Below are 21,604 nucleotides of genomic sequence, written 5' to 3'. Positions count from 1 at the left end.
AGGCTTTCTGGTCCCTCCTGGCCTAATACCTCAAAGTCTCTCACTGAGGCCCTCTTCCCACCCCCTCTGCAGGCCTTAGCCTCCAGGACTAGAGTCCCCACCTCCCCTGGAGCAGATGCCAGGAGCTCTTTGAAATCCTGAGTCTGGGACTGGGCATTCCAACAGCAACTCCTTGGGTGCGGATCTTGGAAAGGCCTCTTCAAAACTGTCTCAGCCGGGGCCCCGACGACAGGCTCTGCTTCAGTGGAGGTTTGCAGGACGCCAAAAACATCTCCAGTGCTCCAGGAGGAGCAGCCAATGGAAGCTGCGGCTGAGACCCCTCCCACTCCCCACCATGGGCATCCGGGTCTCCTGCCTCCCTCCCCCCTGGCATGCCTGGCACGGAAGTGAGGACCTGGCGGCTGGCTTCAGGGTCTGCAGAACCCTCTCCGTCTGCCTTGTGGTTCCCAAACGGAGCCTCAGCCCATCCGAAGATGGCCTGGAGACAGCTGCTTCTCGCCTGCTGTCTCTCAGCTGCTGTGCTCCTCACTAGTGAGTATGGGGAGACTCCAGGTTGCGCTGGTGTTAGGTGAGGCTGCTCAGGTGGCCCAGGTGGAAAGGGGGTGCTTACTGTGCAGATGACTGTGTCTGGTGTGTGTGTGTGTGTGTGTGTGTGTGTGTGTGTGTGTGTATAACAATAGAACACAGAGAAAATAGCTTGCCTGCTGGTTTCCTGGAGAGACTGCTCTATGGCTGCTATGTGAGGGACCTGGGACCCCACCCTGGGGCCGGGCAAGACACAGTGCCTAGGAAGGACTGTCCCAGCCCAGCTCAGGGTGAAGGTTCCCCTTGGGTGCTGCAGCCCTCATGCTGTGCTCTCCCACAGCGCTGCAGGAGGGCACTGGTGCATCGGTGGGCACCCAGCAGGAGGCAGGACAAGACGTTCGGGAAGGTGAGCGCAAGGGCCACCCCGGGGTGCAGGGCTACTGAGGTGCCCTGGTGAGCCCATGCCGCTCGTGACCGGCCTCTCTCGGGTTTCAGATGTGGAACAGAAGATCTTCATGCAGGAATCAGATGCTTCAAATTTCCTCAAGAGGCGTGGCAAGCGGTCCCCAAAATCCCAAGATGAGGTCAACGGTAAGGATGCTGGAGGCCTGCCTTCTGCTCCCCGCTCCCGTTCTTTCTGTCCCAGTGGGCTGGGCTGTGGGGCAGCAAGGGACCCAGGAGGGCTCAAACTGGGCCACTGGGTATCAAAGTGACAGCAGCTCTGAATTAGAAATTACACGTCCTCGGTGGCAGGTCACGTCTTCAACTACACCGTCAGGGTAGGGAACAAAAGGGACAGTGCCACATCAAATGCACTTAATAGAGCTGAGATGCATCCCAATTTTGGAGACGTTTAAAACGTTAAGGAGAAATACGTTCTAGTCAAGAGGAAACATGGTATCTCAGTGTGTGCTTTTTGGCCTACAGAACAGTGCCTCGCATGCGAGAGCAACAGCATTGCAAGGAGAGGGCACCTGGGAATAGGGGCTGGGACTCTGGGTCTGGTGACAGCTGTGCTAAGTGGCCTTGGCCACTTCCTCCCCTCTGGGCCTATGTTTCCTTATTTATAAGCCCCTGAAATTGTGGTACTCAGCCGGCAGTGTTTTGTTTTTTTTAAATTTTGTATCTAATACATTTGGAAGGCTTTTGAGCTTGGAATGTGTCTCCTCAGTCTGAAGTAGGTCCTGGTGTCCCCTGCCTGGCAGGGACCCTCATTTCCATGATCTGCTGACCCTTGAAGGCATTTGAGTTTCCTGCCCTTGAACTAGATTCTTCCAAGGACTCTGAGCTCTGTCTCCGAGTCTATGGCTTGATCATTACTTGTGTGTCTGAATAAACTCTTTGTTTCCCTCGGCACACTCAGCAAGGTAACTTGCTCGGTAAAAATAACAGGACTGTTTTCAAGTAATGAAAATGCTTGGAGATGAAATTCCTTCCCCCCTGCCCCCCCAAAACTGAGTAAATATTAGCCACACTGGGAAAAACCTCCAGGCCTCTCCTACAACTTGAGATTTAGAAGTTAACAAATGTCAAGAAACACTGAAAGGGCTGTGATGGATGGAGCCCGGGCAGTTCTTGATGGAAATCAGAGAAGCAACGTCCTGGCAAATTTTTAGCAGGGAGCAGGAGTGAATTCAGGACAGGAGAATAGTTTTCATCCTCATCAGCTGGTTCAGAACCACAAAGGGCATGGGAAGTCAGAGGTCCCTCACCCCAAACAGAAGCTCTGTGCATCGGTCGTGGGGGGTCCAGGGCAGGCTGAACACGCAAGGTGCACCTGAGCTCACCTGCTGTCACTTGGCCGACTCCGTGCACGGGAGAGCCCGAACATGTCTCAGGGTGGGTAAAAGGCATGTGACACTGATAGACTGGAATTCGGAACCAGGAAAAAGGCATCTGACATCGCGAAGCTTCTGGGGAAAGACGCAGGGTCCTTTTAGCATGAGGAGGAACTAATCCCTTCCTAAGAAGGGACACCCACAGTGCACCGGATGCGGTGTCGACGTGGCACTTTGTCCCAAATGTTGTTGGCCATTGCTGAGTCAGAGGTCTCATCTGTGGCGGCTCCAAAAAGGCAATGTGGGAAGACGATTTCTTTTTTGAAGTACATAGGAATGGCAAATGCTTCTTTAGGATTGGTGATGTCTCCTTAAGGCCTTGCTTCCTAGACTCCCAACCCCCTTCCTTCCCATCCTCAGTGGCTTTCTGGTACCTGGAGCACACTGGGGCTCAAGGTGGGTCAAAAGGAAGATGGTGCCATGACAGGTATGTTCTGGGCCAAGGGGTGGAGTGTGGGTACCTGGGGCTCTGGCTTGTCCCAAGCTGTACCCCGACCAACTGTATGACTTCGATTAGGTCACTGTACCTCTGTGAGCCTCAGTTCCCTCCTAAGAATTGTATGAATGTTGGGCAAGGGTCAGGGGAGGCTTGGGAAAGGAAATTCCTTCCACCAGGCTCAAGAGTCCCACAATTATGTGGATAAAGGCACAAGTGTGGGGAAAACATGGGATTTACCCAAGGAAATCTGCATGGAGACCAAGTCATAGTTAACTGGATTTTTAATCTGAGTTCAACAATAATAATATAATATAGTGTAATATATTATAAATAACTACAGCATGTTAGTCCCCCCTCTTTGATGCGATCATGCCAGAGGGGTGTGAGGTGTCCTTCAGGGTCCAGTGCTTCCTGCACCAGACACGGCCTTCCTGATGTTGTGGATTTGTCCAGTTGAAGCCCAGTTAAATTTTTTTTTAATGTTTATTTATTTTTGAGAGAGAAGCACAGAGTGTGAGCAGGGGAGGGACAGAGGGAGACACAAATCCGAAGCAGGTTCCAGGTTCTGAGCTGTCAGCACAGAGCCCAACGTGGGGCTCGGACTCCTGGACCGCGAAATCATGAGCTGAGCTGAAGTCAGACGCTTAACTGACTGAGCCCCCCAGGCGCCCCAAGTTGAAGCCCAGTTATAAGAAATATCTTGATACTAAGAGAGCTCTCGATAACTTCCTCCAGACAACCAGAGTCCTCACACCAAAGCGGTCAAGATTGAAGGGTAGAAGTGGATGAACCTGGAAACTATCTTACACCTAAAAATCTATAATCTTGAATGGTTTTTTCAGGCTACTTTCAAGTGTGAAGTGTGGTGAGGTGTGATGTGCTAGTTCAGGTGGGGATTCCCACCGGGGCTCAAGGGGCTACTGGTGTAGCAGCCACATAGAAGTGGACCTCCAATTTTATCATGTAGAACTAAGAGTTCTCTGGCTTTCAGCAGAGCAAGAGAGGTCCAAGAAGGAAGCCACATTCCATCATGGTATGCCACCCCCAGTTCAGTAGAAGAGTCATTAAGGCCAACCCACACAAAGGGAGGGAATTGCCTAAGGAAATGGATAGCAAGGATCATCTAAGATTTCCCTAACTCATGCCATGATTGTGCCCTGTGTACGCTTCTATCACAGCAACCACTAGGCATGACTTAAAAAAAGATTTTTTAAAAAATGTTTTATTCATTTTTTTTGAGACAGACACAGAGCGTGAGCAGGGAAGGGACAGAGAGAGGGACACAGAATCCCAAGCAGGCTCCACCTGTCAGTGCAGAACCTGATGTGGGGCTCAAACTCACGAACCGTGAGATGATGACCTGAGCTGTAGTCGAACACTGAATGGACTGAGCTACCCAGGTGACCTTGGGCATCACTTATTGTTATTTTTCTCCTTATCTGAACTACTGGCCCCTAAAGTCGAGGGACACAACCTTTCTTACTTGCCTTTTTAATCTCAGTGCCTAACACACATTTTGGCTGTGACAGGTGCTCAAAGATGTTGAGTGGATTTGAAGGTATGAATGTGAAATGGACTTTAAGTTGACGACTCCCTCCTGATTTTTGATCACAGGATTCCTAGTTTCTAACTGGCCCAGGACACTTGGATGCACCATTAATTTTACGAGTGATTGCTTTTCTCACTTGCAGAATGGCATGGTTGGAGAGGGTGAGTTCCTGGGTCCCTCAAGTTTTAAAGTTTGCGTCAGGAGTCAACCATCTTAGCGAAACCGCCATCCTTCTCCCTCTCAAACAACCCCTCCCAACCAGGCTAAGTTTCTCAGGCAAAACAATTAGTGTTCCCCTAAATGCGTGCGGCTGCCCCCATTCTTGGAGGCAACTCTCGCCTCTTGCCCTTTCCCAGCGGAGAACAGGCAGAAGCTGCGGGCCAATGAGCTTCGGAGAGAGTACTATGAGGAACAAAGGAACGAGTTTGAGAACTTCGTGGAGGAGCAAAATGATGGTAAGAGCTCTTCAGCCGGGGTCGTTGGGGAAGTGGGCCTTTGTGGGAAAATCAAAAGTTGCCTCCATGTCTCCCTCAATTTAAATGTTAATTTATTTTATTTTGAGAGAGAGTGCACAGGCAGAGGAGGGGCAGAGAGGGAGAATCCTAAGCAGGCTCTGTGCCTTCAGCACAGAGCTCAACCCAGGGCTTAATCTCACGAACCGTGAGCCGAATGCAAGAGTCGGATGCTTAACTGACTGAGCCACGCAGGCACCCCATCCCTAAATTTTAATTAGAGGAGGGAGGGAAGAGAGGCTCTTTCAGTTCACATCTTTGGGAGTCTTGAAGGAAGAAAGGCACAGACATGGCTGTAGCCCTTGAGAAGGCGAGGAGAGGATACAACACGTAGGTTTCCACTGGCTCAGGGAATGTTCAGCTGATTTTATTTTCTACTCTTACGTGGGAATCACTGTCTTCTCTTAGCGGCTACACCTAGTGGCTTAGCTCGGGTACACGTGGGTTATACCTTTCAAGTACCTTGGATTCACGTCAATACAACAGCTCTAGGAACTACTCATTCTGGAAAACCAAGCCCTTCATTTACCTATTCACTCTGATCAGCGTTTTATTTGATGGCTGTAAGCAAACCAGGAAACCTGACCTCAGAAAGCAACTCACCCATCGTGTTGGACACACCATACATTTTGTGTTCTGCTTGTGTCCTATGCAGTTGCTGTTCATATCTTTTCTAGGCTTTGGCCTTTGCCTCAGTCTCTTCTTATCAGGCAATCGGCATACTTTATTCCCTCCATTAGCCCTCGGGCAGATGGGATTCCTACCTCCGTCAGGAAATGTTGATTTCATCAAGTCCTCCATGGAGGCAGCTGGATATGGGCATGGGCAGAAGGAGGTTCTGTCTTTGAATCAGTCTCCCATGGGGTGGGATTTGACTTTGCATCTATTAAGCGTACTCAAGTGGTACCCAGAACAAAAATGTGTAGGAACATTTAATAGGCCTGACTGGCTGGCCAGAGTGTGTCGGTTTGAGTCTTTCCTCAATCATTAAGATGGAAATGACCCTGATGCACTTGAGCTTGGACACAAGGCCCCAGGTTAGATGACCTTTGCTAGAGAAAGTCAGTGATTTCAGTTCTGAAGTTGTGGTCCTCCTGGCTTGTATGCTCTAGTGGATTTCCCCTTTTATGGCATCTCTTAGGAAAAGGATACAATCAACAGGTACCTGAGGGCTGCAGGCCATGCCCACTGCCTCGCAGGTGGCCCCTGAGGTATTGGGCTTGGATCCTGCCAAATCAAGCTTTCCTGGTAACATCAAGACCAAGTTCAGGCTGTCTCGACTCAGAGGGAAATATTTCTGTTGGATATGTGTTTACCTTGGTGAACAGTTGGGAGAGGCATTTAAAAAATGAGCATATGGCCTGCAAAATTCCTTCAGTTTTTTGTTTTGTTTTTTTAGCACTTTATTTTGTACATTTTTAATGTTTCAGGTCCAAATCCCTCGCATCTGGGTGGAGAACACTCACTGTTTTCCCTTTCACGATGAGTTAGGGTGAGGGGCCAGGCACTCCGGGATGCCAAGTCCTCTACTAAAGGCAGAGGAGACAGTGATCAGGGGCCTCAGGCCTATGGGGACTGTAGTGACAGAGCTGTGATTACTGGCGGAGTACTTGCTCTGTTGGGCACTGTTCTGAACCCTCCAACCCTGACAACCAGCCTCTCAGGCCTTAATAATTTGTTTTTTTAGTTTTAAACACTCAGGCTTAGAAAGGATCCCTAAATATCCAAGGTGCCATAGCTAGTCAGGGATTTGAACCAAGGTGTTTTGCCAGCAAAGCAACGTTCTTATAAATGAAGGAGGATCACGTGCAGAGAGGTCTCGAGGACTCACTTTGATCTAGGAATTGGCCCATGTGGACAGATGGAGTGAGGAGAGAAAAGAGAGCACCCCCACCCCCCAAACCCAGGAGAGGTCTTCTCAGAGCTTGATAAAGGAAGGAGGCAAGGAGGTGAAGCGGGCCCAGCCTGCCTGAGAGTGAGTGGGTGAGCATCGCAGGAAGTGAAACTCATTTCTGTTTTCCTCCTCTGCCCCAGAGCACTGCGTCCTGCGTGGGGGCCAGGCTGGTAAGACCTCTACCCTGGGGGGGGGGGGGGGGGGGGGGCGTTCCAAGCCCTACACTCTCCTCAGTCAGGACCTTAGTTTTTCAGTTGGCTATCTTGATGTGACAGCGTCACCTGTCTCAGAATAACTGCCAGTTGAGGTTTACCTCCCACCCCTTAAAAGCAAATGCTGAGGGGGGCGCCTGGGTAGCTCAGTGGGTTGGGTGTCCGACTTCGGCTCAGGTCATGATCTCGCAGTTCGTGGGTTCAAGCCCCGCGTCGGGCTCTATGCTGACAGCTTGGAGCCTGGAGCCTGCTTCAGATTCAGGGTCTCCTCTCTCTGCCCCTCCCCCATTCATGCTCTGTCTCAAAAATAAATAAACGTTAAAAAAAAAAAAAAAAGCAAATGCTGAGGAACTACTATGGGTAAAGGAAAGGACTTGGATTTTCAAAGGAGGAAGTTTAGGCAGGTGGTCTGAGAGCGATTTCTGGACCAGAGTGACCTTCCTGAGAGGCTGAGAACCCCATCTCCAAGGCCCATCAGCGCATCTAAGACACTGGACCTATTCTGTTGTGGTGCCTGGCTGCACCTCTACTCAAAACCACCATCTTTACAAGGCAAAGATGCCTCTGAGTTCTGCCTCTGAAAGTGCCAGAGTAAACAGTGTGCTGAGCCCCTACTTCTAAGGTCTGCGTGGCAGCACACATCTGCTTCCACCTTCAAAGCCAGAAGCCTGGGTCAGGCCATCTGGAGTTGGCTGTGTGACACCTGACTTGGCTGAAGATGCTCAGCCACATGTGGTTCCCTGCACAGAAGTTACATTGTTTGGGTCTTTGGGTCTTTACCAGGGAGGCCTTCCCTCTGTCGAAGTGTAATGGGGTGAGAAGAGTTTGGCACGACCTGGAGAAAAAAAACAACTTTTATGCCAAAATCACACCCTCAAGAGCCTTTTACTTTGAAAATTTTCATTCATATGGAAAAGTATATATATTTCTTGGTTACCCCCACATAACCATCACCCAGAATTAACAATGATCAAATTTCCCCACACTTTGCTTCATCCATGCCCTTTTCTGGTTGGTTTTTAAAACATAATGTTGGGGGCACCTGGGTGGCTCGGTCAGTTAAGTGTCAGACTCTTGATCTCGGCTCAGGTCATGGTCTTTCAGTTTTGTGAGTTCGAGCCCCACATCGGGCTCTATGCTGACAGTGTGGAGCCTGCTTAGGATTCTGTCTCCCACTCTACCGCACTCCTGTTTGCTATCTCTCTCTCAAAATAAATAAACTTAAAAAAGCAAAATTAAAAAAAACCAAAAACACAACACATTAAGTTTTAAAGCCTGATGAAAAAATTCCTTATAATGCCATTGCTTGAAGTTGACAATCATTGCCTTCCATGATTTTTTTTCGACCATAAAGCCCATCATCTCTTTGCATTATTCCTGGGTTATCTTTGTACTTTGTTTCTTACTTGTTAGTTCTTTGAGCCAATTTCTGGTGAAGGCCGTCCCCCCTTGGTGATTACGTATGGGAAGGGGCACTGAACCAACACATAGACCTTGACTGGCTCTCCTGGCCTCCAGCTCTTTCACCTGCCTGGGCTTGGCTCTCACCTTCACCAGTGAGGCTTTTGGACTCACTGTTCCCTCACGTCTTTCACTTCAGATCTTCTGTCACCAGTGCACCCAGGCACAGTTTGTTCAGGTCACCACAGGGTAGGCAGTTTGGATTGATGGCTGACAAGAGCTTGGTGGCTCTCCCCAGGTCAGAGTGCTCTCCGTACTAACATGACGACCTTACCTCTGTTCCCCAGAACAGGAAGAGAGAAGCCGGGAAGCTATTGAGCAATGGCGCCAGTGGCATTACGACGGCCTGCATCCATCATATCTCTATAACCGCCACCACATCTGACCTCATTTTGACAGAGCAGGAAGATGGAGCTTGAAACTCACAAACCTACCCCAGGTGTCTGACCAACGCCTCCACACCAGCAGGCTCCTTCACAGGGTCTCAACTGGGGGGGCTCCTGGGGGGGGGGGGGCTGCCGTGGTAAACACACAGGCCTTTTGTTCTGATGTTTTAAGATGTCCTGGCTTTTGCTTCTTTGCAGATGATTTTCTGAGGTGAGCAAACACCTGCGGGGCCTCCTGGCACCAAACCTTCAGTGACGTCCCCTTATTTAGCCTTTGTTCCCACAGTTAAGACTCCTGTCCTGTAGAACAATGAGAAGGGTCGCAATAAAGACGACAGATGACGTGTTCGCTTAAGGCTTAGAAATAAAATTGCTGAGTCAACACTGTATCATCTTGTAAAACCTCACACGGAGCCGAGTGACACATGTCCCCCTCATTGACTTGGGCTTTTGAAAGCCCGATCTCCAGGAGTGCTGCTCGCTAGTTTCTTGTCTCTGCAGTCACGCAAATGCAAGAGAGATGCCAACACAACTGGTTAGGTTAGACCCTTCTCTGGGATGGTTACTGAGCCCAGGGGCTTCCTCGTGTCTCCGAGGAGACTCAAGGTTCAACTGTGGTTTCCTAATTGCATCCATCAGAAGCCAGGGTTACAGCAAGACCGGCTGTGGCCAAAACTATAAAGGAGCTGAAATTTAGCATCGGGGGTCACCTCACTCTTCTGCCTTGTGCCCAGGTTACTTCAGGGCTGCCATAACAACGCACAACAAACTGGGTGGCTTTAAAAAATAACAATTTATTCTCTTACAGGTCTGGAGGCTAGAGGTCCCAATTCAAGGTGTCTGCAGAGCTGTGTTCCCTCCCTCTCTTTACGGGAGGATCCTGCCCTGCCTGCTGCAGCTTCTGGCGGCTCCAGGGCCTCCTTGGCTTGTGGCTGTGTCACTCCAATCTCTGCACCTGTTGTCATGGGGTCTCTGTGTCTCTCTTCTCTTCTTGATATAACTTTTTTTAAAAGAAGCCCATTTATTTTGAGAGCAAGCGAGCACGAGGGCAGGGGAGGGGGAGGAGAGAATCCCAAGCAGGCTCCGCACTGTCAGAGTGAGCCCGATGTGGGGCTTGAACCCCTGAACCACGAGATCATGACCTGAGCCAACATCAAGAGTTGGATGCTTAACTGACTGAGTCACCCAGGGGTCCCTTAAGTTTTTTTTTTTTTTTTTAAATCTTAAGATCAGGAGCCACATGCTTTATCTTCTGATTAGGACACCAGGCACACAATTCAGCTCCTACCAGTGCCCCTTTCTTCTCCTCTCAACCACTCTGCTTCCTGCCCCGGACTCAGCATCTACCCCACTTCATCCTTGCTTCCAACCACCTTCAGGAATCCCACACTAAGAACACAAATCCACCAAGAACAAGTGCAGCAGGCAGTGGAGTCACAGCAGATTAGAAGATACAAAGGACACCTGTCCCCACCCCTGAGCCCTCTGCTCCCCCGGAGACGTGGGTCCCCGGCCAGCTAGTCGAGCCTGCTTCTGAGGATCCCAGGGCAGCACAGGGGGACTTTGTTTAAGGAAAAGCTGCTCAACGGTGGTAGAATACTCCATCAGAGGTGGGGTAAGATCAGGACATTTTTGTAATGAATGCATGTATTTGTAAGTAATCTTTTAATATTTATTTATTTTTGAGACAAAGAGAGACAGTGTGAGCAGGGGAGGGGCAGAGAGAGAGGGAGACACAGAATCCGAAGCAGGCTCCAGGCTCTGAGCTGTCAGCACAGAGCCCGATGCGGGGCTCAAACCCACGAACCGTGAGATCATGACCTGAGCCGAAGTCGGACGCTTAACTGGCCTAGCCAGCCATGCGCCCCTTTAAGTAATCTTTTAAAAGACTGATAAAATCTAGTGATTAAGAAATTGGGCATTTTCCAAATCACCTCTTCAGCCCTGCGTTTTCTTACAAAAAGTCGTCAGCCCTGTGTTTTCTTACAGAAACTCCAAGCAGGAGCGAAACTGGCCTTCAGACGCCAAGAAGGGCACCGGGCAAACCCTGTCATTAAATGTTGTTACATGGGCAGGTTGGATAGAGAAGTTGTTCTCTTCTCAGGAGTGTGGGGATTCACCCTTCGGAGACTCAGGTTTGGGACACAAGTCCCAGCACAACCAAAGCCCAAGCAGTGCCCAATTTTTCAGCGGCGTGACCAGCTTCTGATGAATGAATATGCCTTAAGGACTGGCAGCTGAGCCTTCGGAATACTCGGATTACGCTCTTGAGGAAATCGCCGAGGCGTGTGCTTGTGTGCTGTGCTACCAACACACCCCTTTGCTGTCTGTGGGATCAAATTCGAATGCTTCCAAAAGGAAATCAGGAGAGTAATGAAAACTCCTCAGAACTGGAAAAACATGCACAAAATGTTCAACTGAAAACTGCCATTTCACCACTTAAAATGTTCTTTACACTTTTGCGGCTTTTTACCCAATCTCCCCCTACCCCCTGCCCTCAGGCACCCCGGATCTTTTCTTTTCTTTTTTTTTTTTTAAACAAGACATTTCTACTAGGAAATTATTTCATTTACAATAGGTGCTCAATGTAGCAAATTCAAGCAGCACAGATATCCATGACACATGGAGAACCTGGCTGGCTCAGTCGGTAGAGCGTGGGACCCTTGACCTCAGGCTTGTGGGTTCGAGCCCCTCAGTGGGTGTAGAGATTAAAGATAAAATATTAAGAAAGAAATCCAGTACACAGGAGGAGTTTTGCCTTCTTGCCTCTCTAATTCAAGGTAAGCCCTGTCAGTCGTTTGGGGTGCATCCTTCCATTTTTTAAAAAATTTATTTGAGAGAGAGAGAGAGAGAGAGAGAGAGAGAGAGAGAGGTGCATGAGTCGGGAGGGACAGAGAGAGAATCCCAGGAAGGCTCAGCACACTGTCACCGAGGAGCCCGAGGTGGGGCTCTACCTCCGGAGCTGTGAGATCATGACCTGAGCCGAAATCAAGACGCTTAACTGACTAAGCCATCCAAGCACCCCTCCTTCCACTTTTTCTGTCTCTTCTCACACACGTACTTCATTCTTTAAAAGGCAACAGAACACGTGATTGCGCAAACCCAGCTCGCCCCACATCCAGTGCAGAAATGAGACACTTAGCAGATCTTGGCCACACAGAACTGGCTGAGACCAAAGTTGAGCCCTGAAATCTCCCTCTTTCTAACCCGAGTATTTGCCTTGACCCAGCGGCTCATTATTATATTGTCACGGGCATGTTCCTTGCTTCTTTCCAGAAGCAAGGAGAAGCATCACGGAACAGGATTCTTTTACCGGAAGCCTCTTCGTGGTGGAGCTGGTGCGGCTCCATCCAGTCCCAGCTCACTTCTGTGAGGTAACGGCTACTCAGGGGATTGACTGTGTGCCTCAGTTTTCCCTCAATAAGCCCTATTTTATATTTCTATCACATGGCCCCCACGGCGGGGGGGGGGGGGGGAGGCTGTTTGTGTGTGTCTTTGCTCCCTCTCCACATCAGTGAACATGCTAGACTTTATTCACCCATTCCTCTATTATTAAGGCAGATTTCTGGAAACGAAATGGTAAGTCGTAACTTACACACGTTAAACTGGATAAATAAGATTTCTCCTCAAAGAGGTTATGTACTCTCCATCACTGGACGGACACCTTTGCCAACGTTTCTTAAACCAAGCAAACTGAGGATACTGGCGGAAAGGTCGGGAAGGGGGAACTCTTTCATGATACACTAGCCATGTGCCCCCTCAGACTGCAAATGTCACCTTCCACTCTAGTGTCCACATCACGCTTCCCCAGGTTATTAGTGCACACTCCGTCTACAGGAGACACACATTTCCACCAGCCGCGCCTCTGCCCTCAGCCCGTTTTCTCCTTCAGACGCCTGCTCTTCTCTGCAGCCTTCACTGAAAGTACCAGCAGCTTTAAATGAGAACGTGATTGCACTGGAAAAAACTGGTATAAAGTAAAAACTTTGCAGACGCCTCAGTATTTCATTACTATTTTTACTTATTACCCAAGGAGACAGATTATTTGAGAAGGGATATTTCAAAGTTTCCAAACATAAATCTCAACAGAAAGGAATGGAGTTCTGCTGTCTGCCTGCCATCTCACATCCCTGATCTAGTAATCTCTACACCCGATGTGGGGCTCAAACTCACGACCCCAAGGTCAAGAGTCGCATGCTCTTCTGACTGAGCCGGCCAGGCGCCCCCGCCTGTCTCTGGTCTAAACTGGAGAAAGAGCCAGCCTCAGTGGAACAAAGGTGAGAGCTGTTCCGCTCTGGATCACTGGGCAGGAGAGGCACAGTGGGGCCCGTGTGCACTCCGGGAGCCTTGGCGGAGCTGGCCGGAGACACCCCTGCCCCAGTCTTGCTCTAGCAGGAGGGGCTCCGAGTTAGTACCTAATCCCACACCTGGATACATTCTCATGGAGGAGCAGTTCCCGCCTGTCTTTAGCTGGGCCACCAGGTGAAACAAGAGATGGTCAACCAGCTGGCTGGGCTTGACAGCTGGGCACGAGCAGCGCAAGCTCAGGTAACCCCCAGCTCCGATCCCGAGGCAGGCCCGCCGGCTGCGGGGCCAGGGGTGCCGGGGAGCTTCCACTTTACCCACATGAAACTGCTGTCTGTTGGCCAGATCCAGTCTCTGAACTTTTATGTTGGTAACCCTGGGTTAATGAGGAAGATGTGCGTGTTTGCACATCTAGCTGTGCAACAGAGAAAAAGCAAAGCACTGCTGTCCACCTTAGCCAGGAAAATGAAGCCACATTTTGGCTCGTCTTGGTAATAACACATGTGCCCTCTGGTGAGAGCTAGCAACCAGGTGGCTGGCAGCTGATGGACTCTGCCTCGCGGCCAGACCCGCAGCCACCCATGCCCGCAGAAAAGAACACTTAATTCATACAAAGGTCAAAAATCAACGATGGGTGAAGGGTGAAGGGCCAGTTTGAAAGAACAAAACAGCTTGTCCTTGTCTCGTCAAAGGCTATGCTGGGCATGTTGGCTCCAGATAAAGCACTCTGGTGGAAATCAGAAATCTATTACCTCGTTTTACCCCTATCCTTAACAAGGGCTCAGTTATGCCTTGGCGATTTCAAACTCCATCCAGAATTCTTTCATTTACTAAAAGCCAATCTCACTCATTCTTCCCGGGCAGGGAGTAACATGCCAAAGGTAACATGAATGGGAATCTGGGTGGCCACATTTACTAAGAAATTAGTAATGGAGCAATCTGTATTTTTAGAGATTGGACTTGCCAAACGTGTGGCATTTTGGACATTGTTTTATTTTTAATTTTTTTCTTAATGTTTATTTTTGAGAAAGAGAGTGCAAACAGGGGAGGGGCAGAGAGAGGGAGACACAGAATCCAAAGTAGACTCTAGGCTCCGAGCTGTCAGCACAGAGCCTGATGCGAGACTTGAACCCACGAACCATGAGATCATGACCTGAGCTGAAGTCAGACACTTAACTGACTGAGCCACCCAGCCGTCCCAATAAAATTAAGTTTTGACCAGTGATGCCTACTTTGTTAAGCCTATTTTCTATGATTAAAAAAATCTGTATAGTTAGATTAATAAGTTTTCACAAAGTTGGGGCACTGGGGTGGATCAGTCGGTTAAGCATCCGACTTTGGCTCAGATCATGATCTTGCAGTTTGTGGGTTTGAGCCCCACATTGGGCTCCGCACTGTCACCTTGGTAATTCTCTCTCTCCTTCTCTCTCTGCCCCACCCCTACTTGCGCTCTCTCTTTCAAAGTAAATAAACTTAAAAGTTTTCACAAAGCTTTCTTGAAGAAGTTTTCACAGAGCTTTGCAAGGAGAGAGCTTTGTAAGGGAATGACAATGTTTCAGGGATATGCCTGAAAAGAACATTCACTTAATATGTAAAACAAAGGAGAAAAGTGTTTTTTCACATAACTTCTCATTAATTTAGACCAGTAGTAATGAGTCTCAAATAACACACTAGTGAGTCTGAATCACTTAGGGAGGAGGCCCCCAAACTTAAAACTTTCCTAAATAAAACCTGCAACCTCATTAATATGAGGCACTGAGGTCAGGGTGCACTGGGTTAGGATTTTATTAGCTCGTGTTTGGTTGTCTGTCATGCAGCCAGCACAGAATTATGGTACCAAAGAGCAAGATGTTTTCTGTTTTGTAAGATAACCCAAATATACCCTTAAATTGGTATCCTGAAATCACTGTTCAAAAAAGAAGAAGAAAAAAAAAAAGATCATTCCTTTAGTAAATCACTGAAGACACTCTTCCTGTCCCTTAAACTCAAGGTGCTTGAATGACACAATCAGACACCACTGTAGTTTATTTTGGTGTAATAGTTAATTATGCTAAGATAGGGGTGCCTGGGTGGCGCAGTCGGTTAAGCGTCCGACTTCAGCCAGGTCACGATCTCGCGGTCCGTGAGTTCGAGCCCCGCATCAGGCTCTGGGCTGATGGCTCAGAGCCTGGAGCCTGTTTCCGATTCTGTGTCTCCCTCTCTCTCTGCCCCTCCCCCGTTCATGCTCTGTCTCTCTCTGTCCCAAAAATAAATAAACGTTGAAAAAAAAAAATTAAAAAAAAAAAAATTATGCTAAGATAAAGTTCATCACAACCTGAAAAATGTACTCAACCCAGGACTTGATATGGCCTGCCCCTTCTCAAGGCCTGGCCCATTGGTACTCAACTAATAACATCACTAGGGAATGTATGAGAAGACAAACACACTATTATTTACAGATCTTCTTGTCCAACCCTACTCAGAATACATCCTTGATACTTAATGGTGAAAGAAAATGCTTTCCTCTTTAGATTGGGAACAAAAACAGTCATAGACAAGAACTGAAGTGTTAAAACTTCTCAGGCAACATGATCCAACACAGAAAATCCTAAGGAATCTATAAAAACGCTGTTAAACTCATATGTAAGTTAAACATGGTCCCAGGATACAAGGTCAACTGACAAAAATGCATTCCATTTCTATATACTAGTAAGTAATAAGTGGGAATTACAATGCAGAAAGTAGCCCTTACAATATCATCAAAACTGTAACACATTTAGAAATAAACATGACAAGGGGCGCCTGGGTAGCTCAGTCGGTTAAGCATCCGACTTCAGCTCAGGTCATGATCTCACAGTCTGTGAGTTCAAGCCCCACGTCGGGCTTTGTGCTGACAGCTCAGAGCCTGGAGCCTGCTTCAGATTCTGTGTCTCCCTCTCTCTCTGCCCCTCCCCTGCTCATGATCTGTCTCTCTCTGTCTCAAAAATAAATAAAAACATTTAAAAAAAATTAAAAAAAATAAACGTGACAAAATACATATATGATCTGTACACTAAAACTACGTATAATGTTAACTTTGACAGTTGCTTTCTTTTCTGTAATCCAAGTGTGTAACTTAAACTTTGATGAGACACCCATTGCAAAGACAACCATCTCAGACAAACACAGTGCCAGCTTCACCAGTAGATTCAAGAGCCAGGCTACTCCGTCTCACGGACAGTCCTTTGTTTTCGAGATTTTGGTTTATGTCTCTAACTGACCACTTCATTTTTCTCTCCGAGTACTTTAAAATCCTGCTCTTATGTTTTAAATTCACCAGTAAAGTGTGAGCCCACGAAATCCTAGATCCCCACCCTTGACCTCGGAGTCCCTTGCCCACATGCGCTCCTTGGACCCAAGACCTGGCTGTTTGGCCCCAGGGGTGCTATCTAATTTCCAGGTCTTATAATTAGCAAACCTTTATTTTCTCAAAGGTTGCTCATGGTTCTTGCTGAAGGACATCTTGCAATCATAATAGGATTCACAACAGCCAGTCCAACCATAACACTGGTTATTCACAGGCTGGGGCAGGCACTATTACTACCAAACATTGCTGAGAAAAATTAAAGACCTAAATAAATGGAGAGATGTATTATGTTCACAGAATGCCTTAAGATGGGAATTCCCCCAAATCGATCCACAGATTAAACAGTCATAATACCAATTCCAGGAAGGGTTTTTAGAGTAGAAATCAACAAGCTGCTTCTGAAATTTACACAGAAATGCAAAGGACCTAGAACTGCCAAAACAAATTTAAAAAAGAACAAATCTGGAGGACTAACACAGTTAGTCCTGAGCTGAAATCAAAAGTTGGATGCTTAACCGACTAAGCCACCCTTGTGGCTTATAATATTTTTAAAAGTTTTTAATGTTGTTTTTTTTTTTTTTTTAATTTTTTTTTTTTTTTCAACGTTTATTTATTTTTGGGACAGAGAGAGACAGAGCATGAATGGGGGAGGGGCAGAGAGAGAGGGAGACACAGAATCGGAAACAGGCTCCAGGCTCTGAGCCATCAGCCCAGAGCCCGATGCAGGGCTCGAACTCACGGACCGCGAGATCGTGACCTGGCTGAAGTCGGACGCTTAACCGACTGCGCCACCCAGGCGCCCCGAAAGTTTTTAATGTTTTTAAACGTTAATGTTTTTAACTTTTAATGTTTTTAAAAGTTAATATTTTAAAATGTTGAAACTCAATCTGCTGTGACAGGACATTCAGATCAACTACTTTTCTGTGAGGTACAATTTTTGTTTGCTAATCTAGATCACTGCGTTTTAACTCTGTTTGGATGGCCTATGAATATATAATAAACCCTATATTGCCAACAGCTGAGTAAGGAAAAATTAAACACATATTTTGGATTTATATAAAAGCATTTAATACATTGATAAAAAGGATAGTATAAAAGACTGATCTCAATGATGAATTGTATCTACAATGCAAGCAACTAAGTCCCCCTTCTGGCCCACCCACCCCTTCTTATCCCTGAATACTTGAAGAAAGCATACACACAAAAGACCTCAAATGAAAGCTCCCCCAAGATCTAGAGTAACTGAGAAGTATTTAAGTGATATTTTTAAATTATTTAAAAATTAAAATCAAATTATAAAAAAGGAAGGCATTCAGCTCACCATCAACCTTTACAAGAATATTACAGTACTTCTGTACAATATACCATACACAAGGGAACGGGGACTCTAATGGCACCCTAGGTTCAAACAGGACCGTGTGTCTTTCATAGGAAGGGGATTGCTCAAGGAGCAGCCTGGAGTTCAAGTCCTCAGCAGCCACTCAGTTGTGACCTTCTTCAAATACATTACTCTGTTTCAAGCTTATGGGACAAACAAAATCTACTCTAAATGAGCCATTAAAAACCACAGTTTTGAGTACTACAATATTGTAAAAGCACAGAGAACCATCTAGATATGAATTAAATGCCACATGATTCAGTGAATTAATCAATTTGAAAAAACAAGAAAGAGGTAACAACAGAAATGAAAGACGGAACCTGGCCTTAATATCAATATATCAAGACTATGTCAATGGTGACTAGAATTATCTATATGGTAAAGATTATTTTTTCTAGGAAACATTATTTGTAGAATTTGAGTCCTGAAAGATACACTTCAAAATCATTTACTCCAAGTCCCCTCATTTTCCAGATGGGAAAACTGAAGCCTGGAAGCTAAATTAATTCTTTTGCCTCTGTGCATCGATGCAAATATTAGAACCTTATTCCGGTAAAGAAGCAACACTGGACACTCTATAACCCAAGACACATAGTTTCTGGGCAAAGAATTTGCATGAATGGAGCCATCAGTAGTGAGAACAGGGAAGACGATGGTTTTTTGATTTACCAATGAAAAGCCAGCGTTAAATTTGGCGTTAAGCCAACCCGAAACAAAATAGGTAGGCAGAACTTGTAGGCGTAACACGTTTGGACCGTGCCAATCAGAACCTGGGTGATACAGAGCCAACACCCTTGCCCCTCCAGACCCACAAGAAGTAACATAGGTCGTGGGTACCTGTTTGAAGTTAGGGCTATTTAAGGCTATTCAGAAATTTGGCATGTTCTTCTCCTCTTGGTAACAGGGTTTCGCCCCCTATCTTTGGGCCTGTTTTTTCCTAGAAAAATGAAAACAGTTTAGTAAAAAAAAAAAAAAAAAGGGTCAACATTATTTGCATGGGTCACTAAAATCGGTCACCTTGCAAATGACCTACCTTTAGCATTCCATCTCGTTCCCATTTGAAGAGGCCACAATTACTGAAACAAGAAAAGATCGGATTTACTCAGTGGTGAGGCACAGGCAGATACATAGAGACAATGGGGTTCGCTGCACTCACAGGAAGAGTATCTGCCATTCAAACAAGCTGATCAAGGTAACACTCATAATTATGGGCTAAGTTCTAAAGGTATTGAAAATACACACTCCGAAGATTTGAGAAACAGCCTTCAAATCTGTAAAAAGCTAGAGCTTTCAGAGATGGAACATCAAATGAAAGCAGAACAGAGTATGTTCACTGCAGGTGATGAGCACAAGCTTGGTTTCTCCTGATGGGCATCGGGAAGAGACTCAGAAGAGGAAGCTAGCCCTCTGACACCATACAGTCTAGAGCTTTCCCCGTCCCCTTTTCTGGAACTAAAAGTTTGTGATAAGACACTTCTTATTGTCCTTCTGGTGTGGACAATCTTTCCCCCTTTTTCAAACCTAAAGATGTGTACTCTCTTATTGTTCAAAGGGCCTAGAGTCACTTGTTCTCATTTTTTTAACATGGTGAGGGAGCCCAACCCTGAGAAGAGATGAGGCTACTACAGAGAAAACTTATTTAAAACAAATATTTTTAAATATTTATTTGTTTTTGAGAGAGAAAGAGAGCCAGCAAGTGGGGGAAGGGGGAGACACACACACACACACACACACACACACACACACACACACACACACACACAGAATCTGAAGCAGGCTCCAAGTTCTGAGCTGTCAGCACAGCCCTGAATGCGGGGCTTGAACCTACAGCTGGTGAGCTGAAGTCAGACGCTTAACTGACTGAACCACCCAGGCGCCCCAAGAAAACTTATTTTTATACAAAGTTCACTCTGCTGAAACAAGCAAAACAATCAACTCATGGAAATATGGCTTCCGGTACCCTTGGATTTGAGATGCTCTAGGGCATAGGAATTGTCCTATACCTGCCTCATTCTTCCTCCTAAAAATCTAGACTCTGTTCCTGCCCTGAGAGTCAGCATGCCAGTGGCCTTGGCTCTAAGCTTCTCCACCACCTTCCCTGTCTAAAGATTGCATCAATATTTGTTGAGAGAAATTTTCTAGACTACTAGTAGATCAATGACGAAATTATATATAAAAAATTCTAGTCAGGGGTCAGTAAATTACAATCCATGGACCAAATCCAGCCTGCCACCTGTTTTTATAAATTAAATTTTATTTGAACACAGCCATGTCCTTTTGCTTCTATATTACCTGTGGTTGCTTTTGAGCTATAAGACCTAGTAGAGTAGTTATGAAACAGACCATCTGGCTCATGAAATGTAACATTTAGTATCTGGCCTTTGACAGAAAAAGATTGCCCTCTTCTACTCTAGATCAAGAATTGACAAGACAAAGTCCAGAAAAACAGTTGTTACAAAAATAACAGCAACCACCTGGAGGATGAAAAAGCATCTTAAAAAAAAAGTTTATTTTGAGAGAGAGAGAGAGAGAGAGAGAGAGAGAGAGAGAGAGAAAATGTGCCCTAGCTGGAGAGGGGCAGAGAGAGAGACAGAGAGAGACAGAGAGAGAGAGAGAGAGAAAATCACAAGCAGGCTCTGCACCATCAGTGTGGAGCCCGATTGAAGGCTTGAACTCATGAACTTGCGAGATAGATCACACAACCTGAGCCAAAATCAAGAGTCGGACGTTTAACCTATTGAGCCATCCAGGCACCCCAGGATGAAAAAGCATCCTGTTCTTCCATTTGTGAGTTGTACCTACTGCTTATTAACAGAATTTTTCTGATACTCAAATGTTTTACATAAGCTCTTGCTATTAAAATATGTGGCAGAAGTCAAGTATCAATACACAGATAAATACTTAAAAAAAATTATCATCCAGATCATAACAATTTCATGAAGCAGCTCCTGACAGGGTAATTAAGTAGCATGCGGTCCGGGTCCTCTTCCCCAACCTCAATCAGCCCTGGAGAAACGTGGAGTGAAGTATCGGTTCCAGGAACTAGACAAAACCCAAAAACAAACAAGCAAACAAACAGGTGTCGAGAATATACTCGTGAGATATTCTTGGGAAGATGAAGGCGATCTCAAAATTGCCTCAAATTCCACTCATCATACAAATTCTGTCCTTTAAGGATAATCCAATAAAGTCAGAAATTTAAAAAAAGAAAAAGATGGCTAAAAATCAATCCCATATATTTGAAAATTAAACATTACTAATGCTTAGGTCAAACAGGAAGTCATCAAAGGCATTAAAGAAATAATACACTCAGGGGCACTTGGGTGGCTCAGTTGGTTAAGCGTCCGACTCTTGATTTTGGCTCCAGTCATGATCTCACGGTTTGTGGGAACAAGGTCCACATTGGGCTCCGTGCTGACAGCATAGAGCCTGCTTGGGATTCTATCTGTCCTCTCTCTCTGCCCCTCCCTCTACTCGTGTGGGTGCATGCGCTCTCTCTCAAAATAAATAAACATTAAAAATAAATAAATTAGATCTCAAACAAGTGAATTTTACACCTTGAGGAGTTAGAAAAAAAAAAAAAGAGCTAAGCCCAAAGTTAGCAGAAGGAAGAAAGTAACAAAGATCAGAAGAAAATAGAGACCAGAAAACAATAGAAAAGAGAGAGATTAAGAGCTGATTCTTTGAAAAGATAAACAAAATTGACAAACCTTTAGCTAGACTAAGAAAAAAAAGAGAGAAGACTCAAATAAAATTAGAAATCAAAGAGGAGACATTAAA

At 46.3% G+C, this 21,604-nt stretch overlaps 2 protein-coding genes across 5 annotated transcripts in view; one reads left to right on the top strand and one right to left on the bottom strand.

Moving 5' to 3' along the window:
* The first annotated feature begins 351 nt into the window (after positions 1–351).
* Positions 352–9,205, top strand: UCMA (upper zone of growth plate and cartilage matrix associated). 4 transcript variants are annotated; one of them, XR_006709039.1, is made up of 6 exons: positions 352–531; positions 866–931; positions 1,021–1,116; positions 2,724–2,790; positions 4,708–4,806; positions 8,718–9,205. XR_006709039.1 is itself a non-coding variant. In XM_045464604.1 (5 exons), exons 1-5 carry the CDS (start codon positions 372–374, stop codon positions 8,813–8,815), a joined length of 519 nt encoding a protein of 172 aa, XP_045320560.1. In that variant the 5' UTR covers positions 359–371; the 3' UTR covers positions 8,816–9,205. The 4 variants fall into 4 exon arrangements, 2 of the variants coding, with proteins under 2 accessions (XP_045320561.1, XP_045320560.1); XR_006709038.1 differs by lacking the exon at positions 2,724–2,790 and having other exon boundaries at positions 359–531; positions 8,718–8,869; positions 9,015–9,205; XM_045464604.1 differs by lacking the exon at positions 2,724–2,790 and having other exon boundaries at positions 359–531.
* Positions 9,206–9,590: 385 nt separating this feature from the next.
* MCM10 (minichromosome maintenance 10 replication initiation factor) overlaps positions 9,591–21,604 on the bottom strand; it is a 44,448-nt gene continuing 32,434 nt past the window's right edge. The window contains 3 exon segments of the mRNA XM_045464606.1: positions 9,591–9,816; positions 18,662–18,761; positions 18,858–18,900. Of these exon segments, the coding sequence (XP_045320562.1) occupies positions 18,678–18,761; positions 18,858–18,900 (127 nt within the window). The 3' untranslated portion in view covers positions 9,591–9,816; positions 18,662–18,677.

Source organism: Leopardus geoffroyi, chromosome B4, assembly GCF_018350155.1.
Source record: "Leopardus geoffroyi isolate Oge1 chromosome B4, O.geoffroyi_Oge1_pat1.0, whole genome shotgun sequence".
NCBI lineage: Eukaryota > Metazoa > Chordata > Mammalia > Carnivora > Felidae > Leopardus > Leopardus geoffroyi.
This window is presented reverse-complemented; position numbering and strand designations above follow the sequence as displayed.

Excerpts from the sequence above, each read along its gene's own strand:
- UCMA (XM_045464604.1), top strand. The coding sequence starts at position 372 with ATGCCTGGCACGGAAGTGAGGACCTGGCGGCTGGCTTCAGGGTCTGCA. Across the intron at positions 532-865 it reads AGCTGCTGTGCTCCTCACTA|CGCTGCAGGAGGGCACTGGT; the intron begins GTGAGTATGGGG and ends GCTCTCCCACAG. Across the intron at positions 4,807-8,717 it reads CGTGGAGGAGCAAAATGATG|AACAGGAAGAGAGAAGCCGG; the intron begins GTAAGAGCTCTT and ends TCTGTTCCCCAG.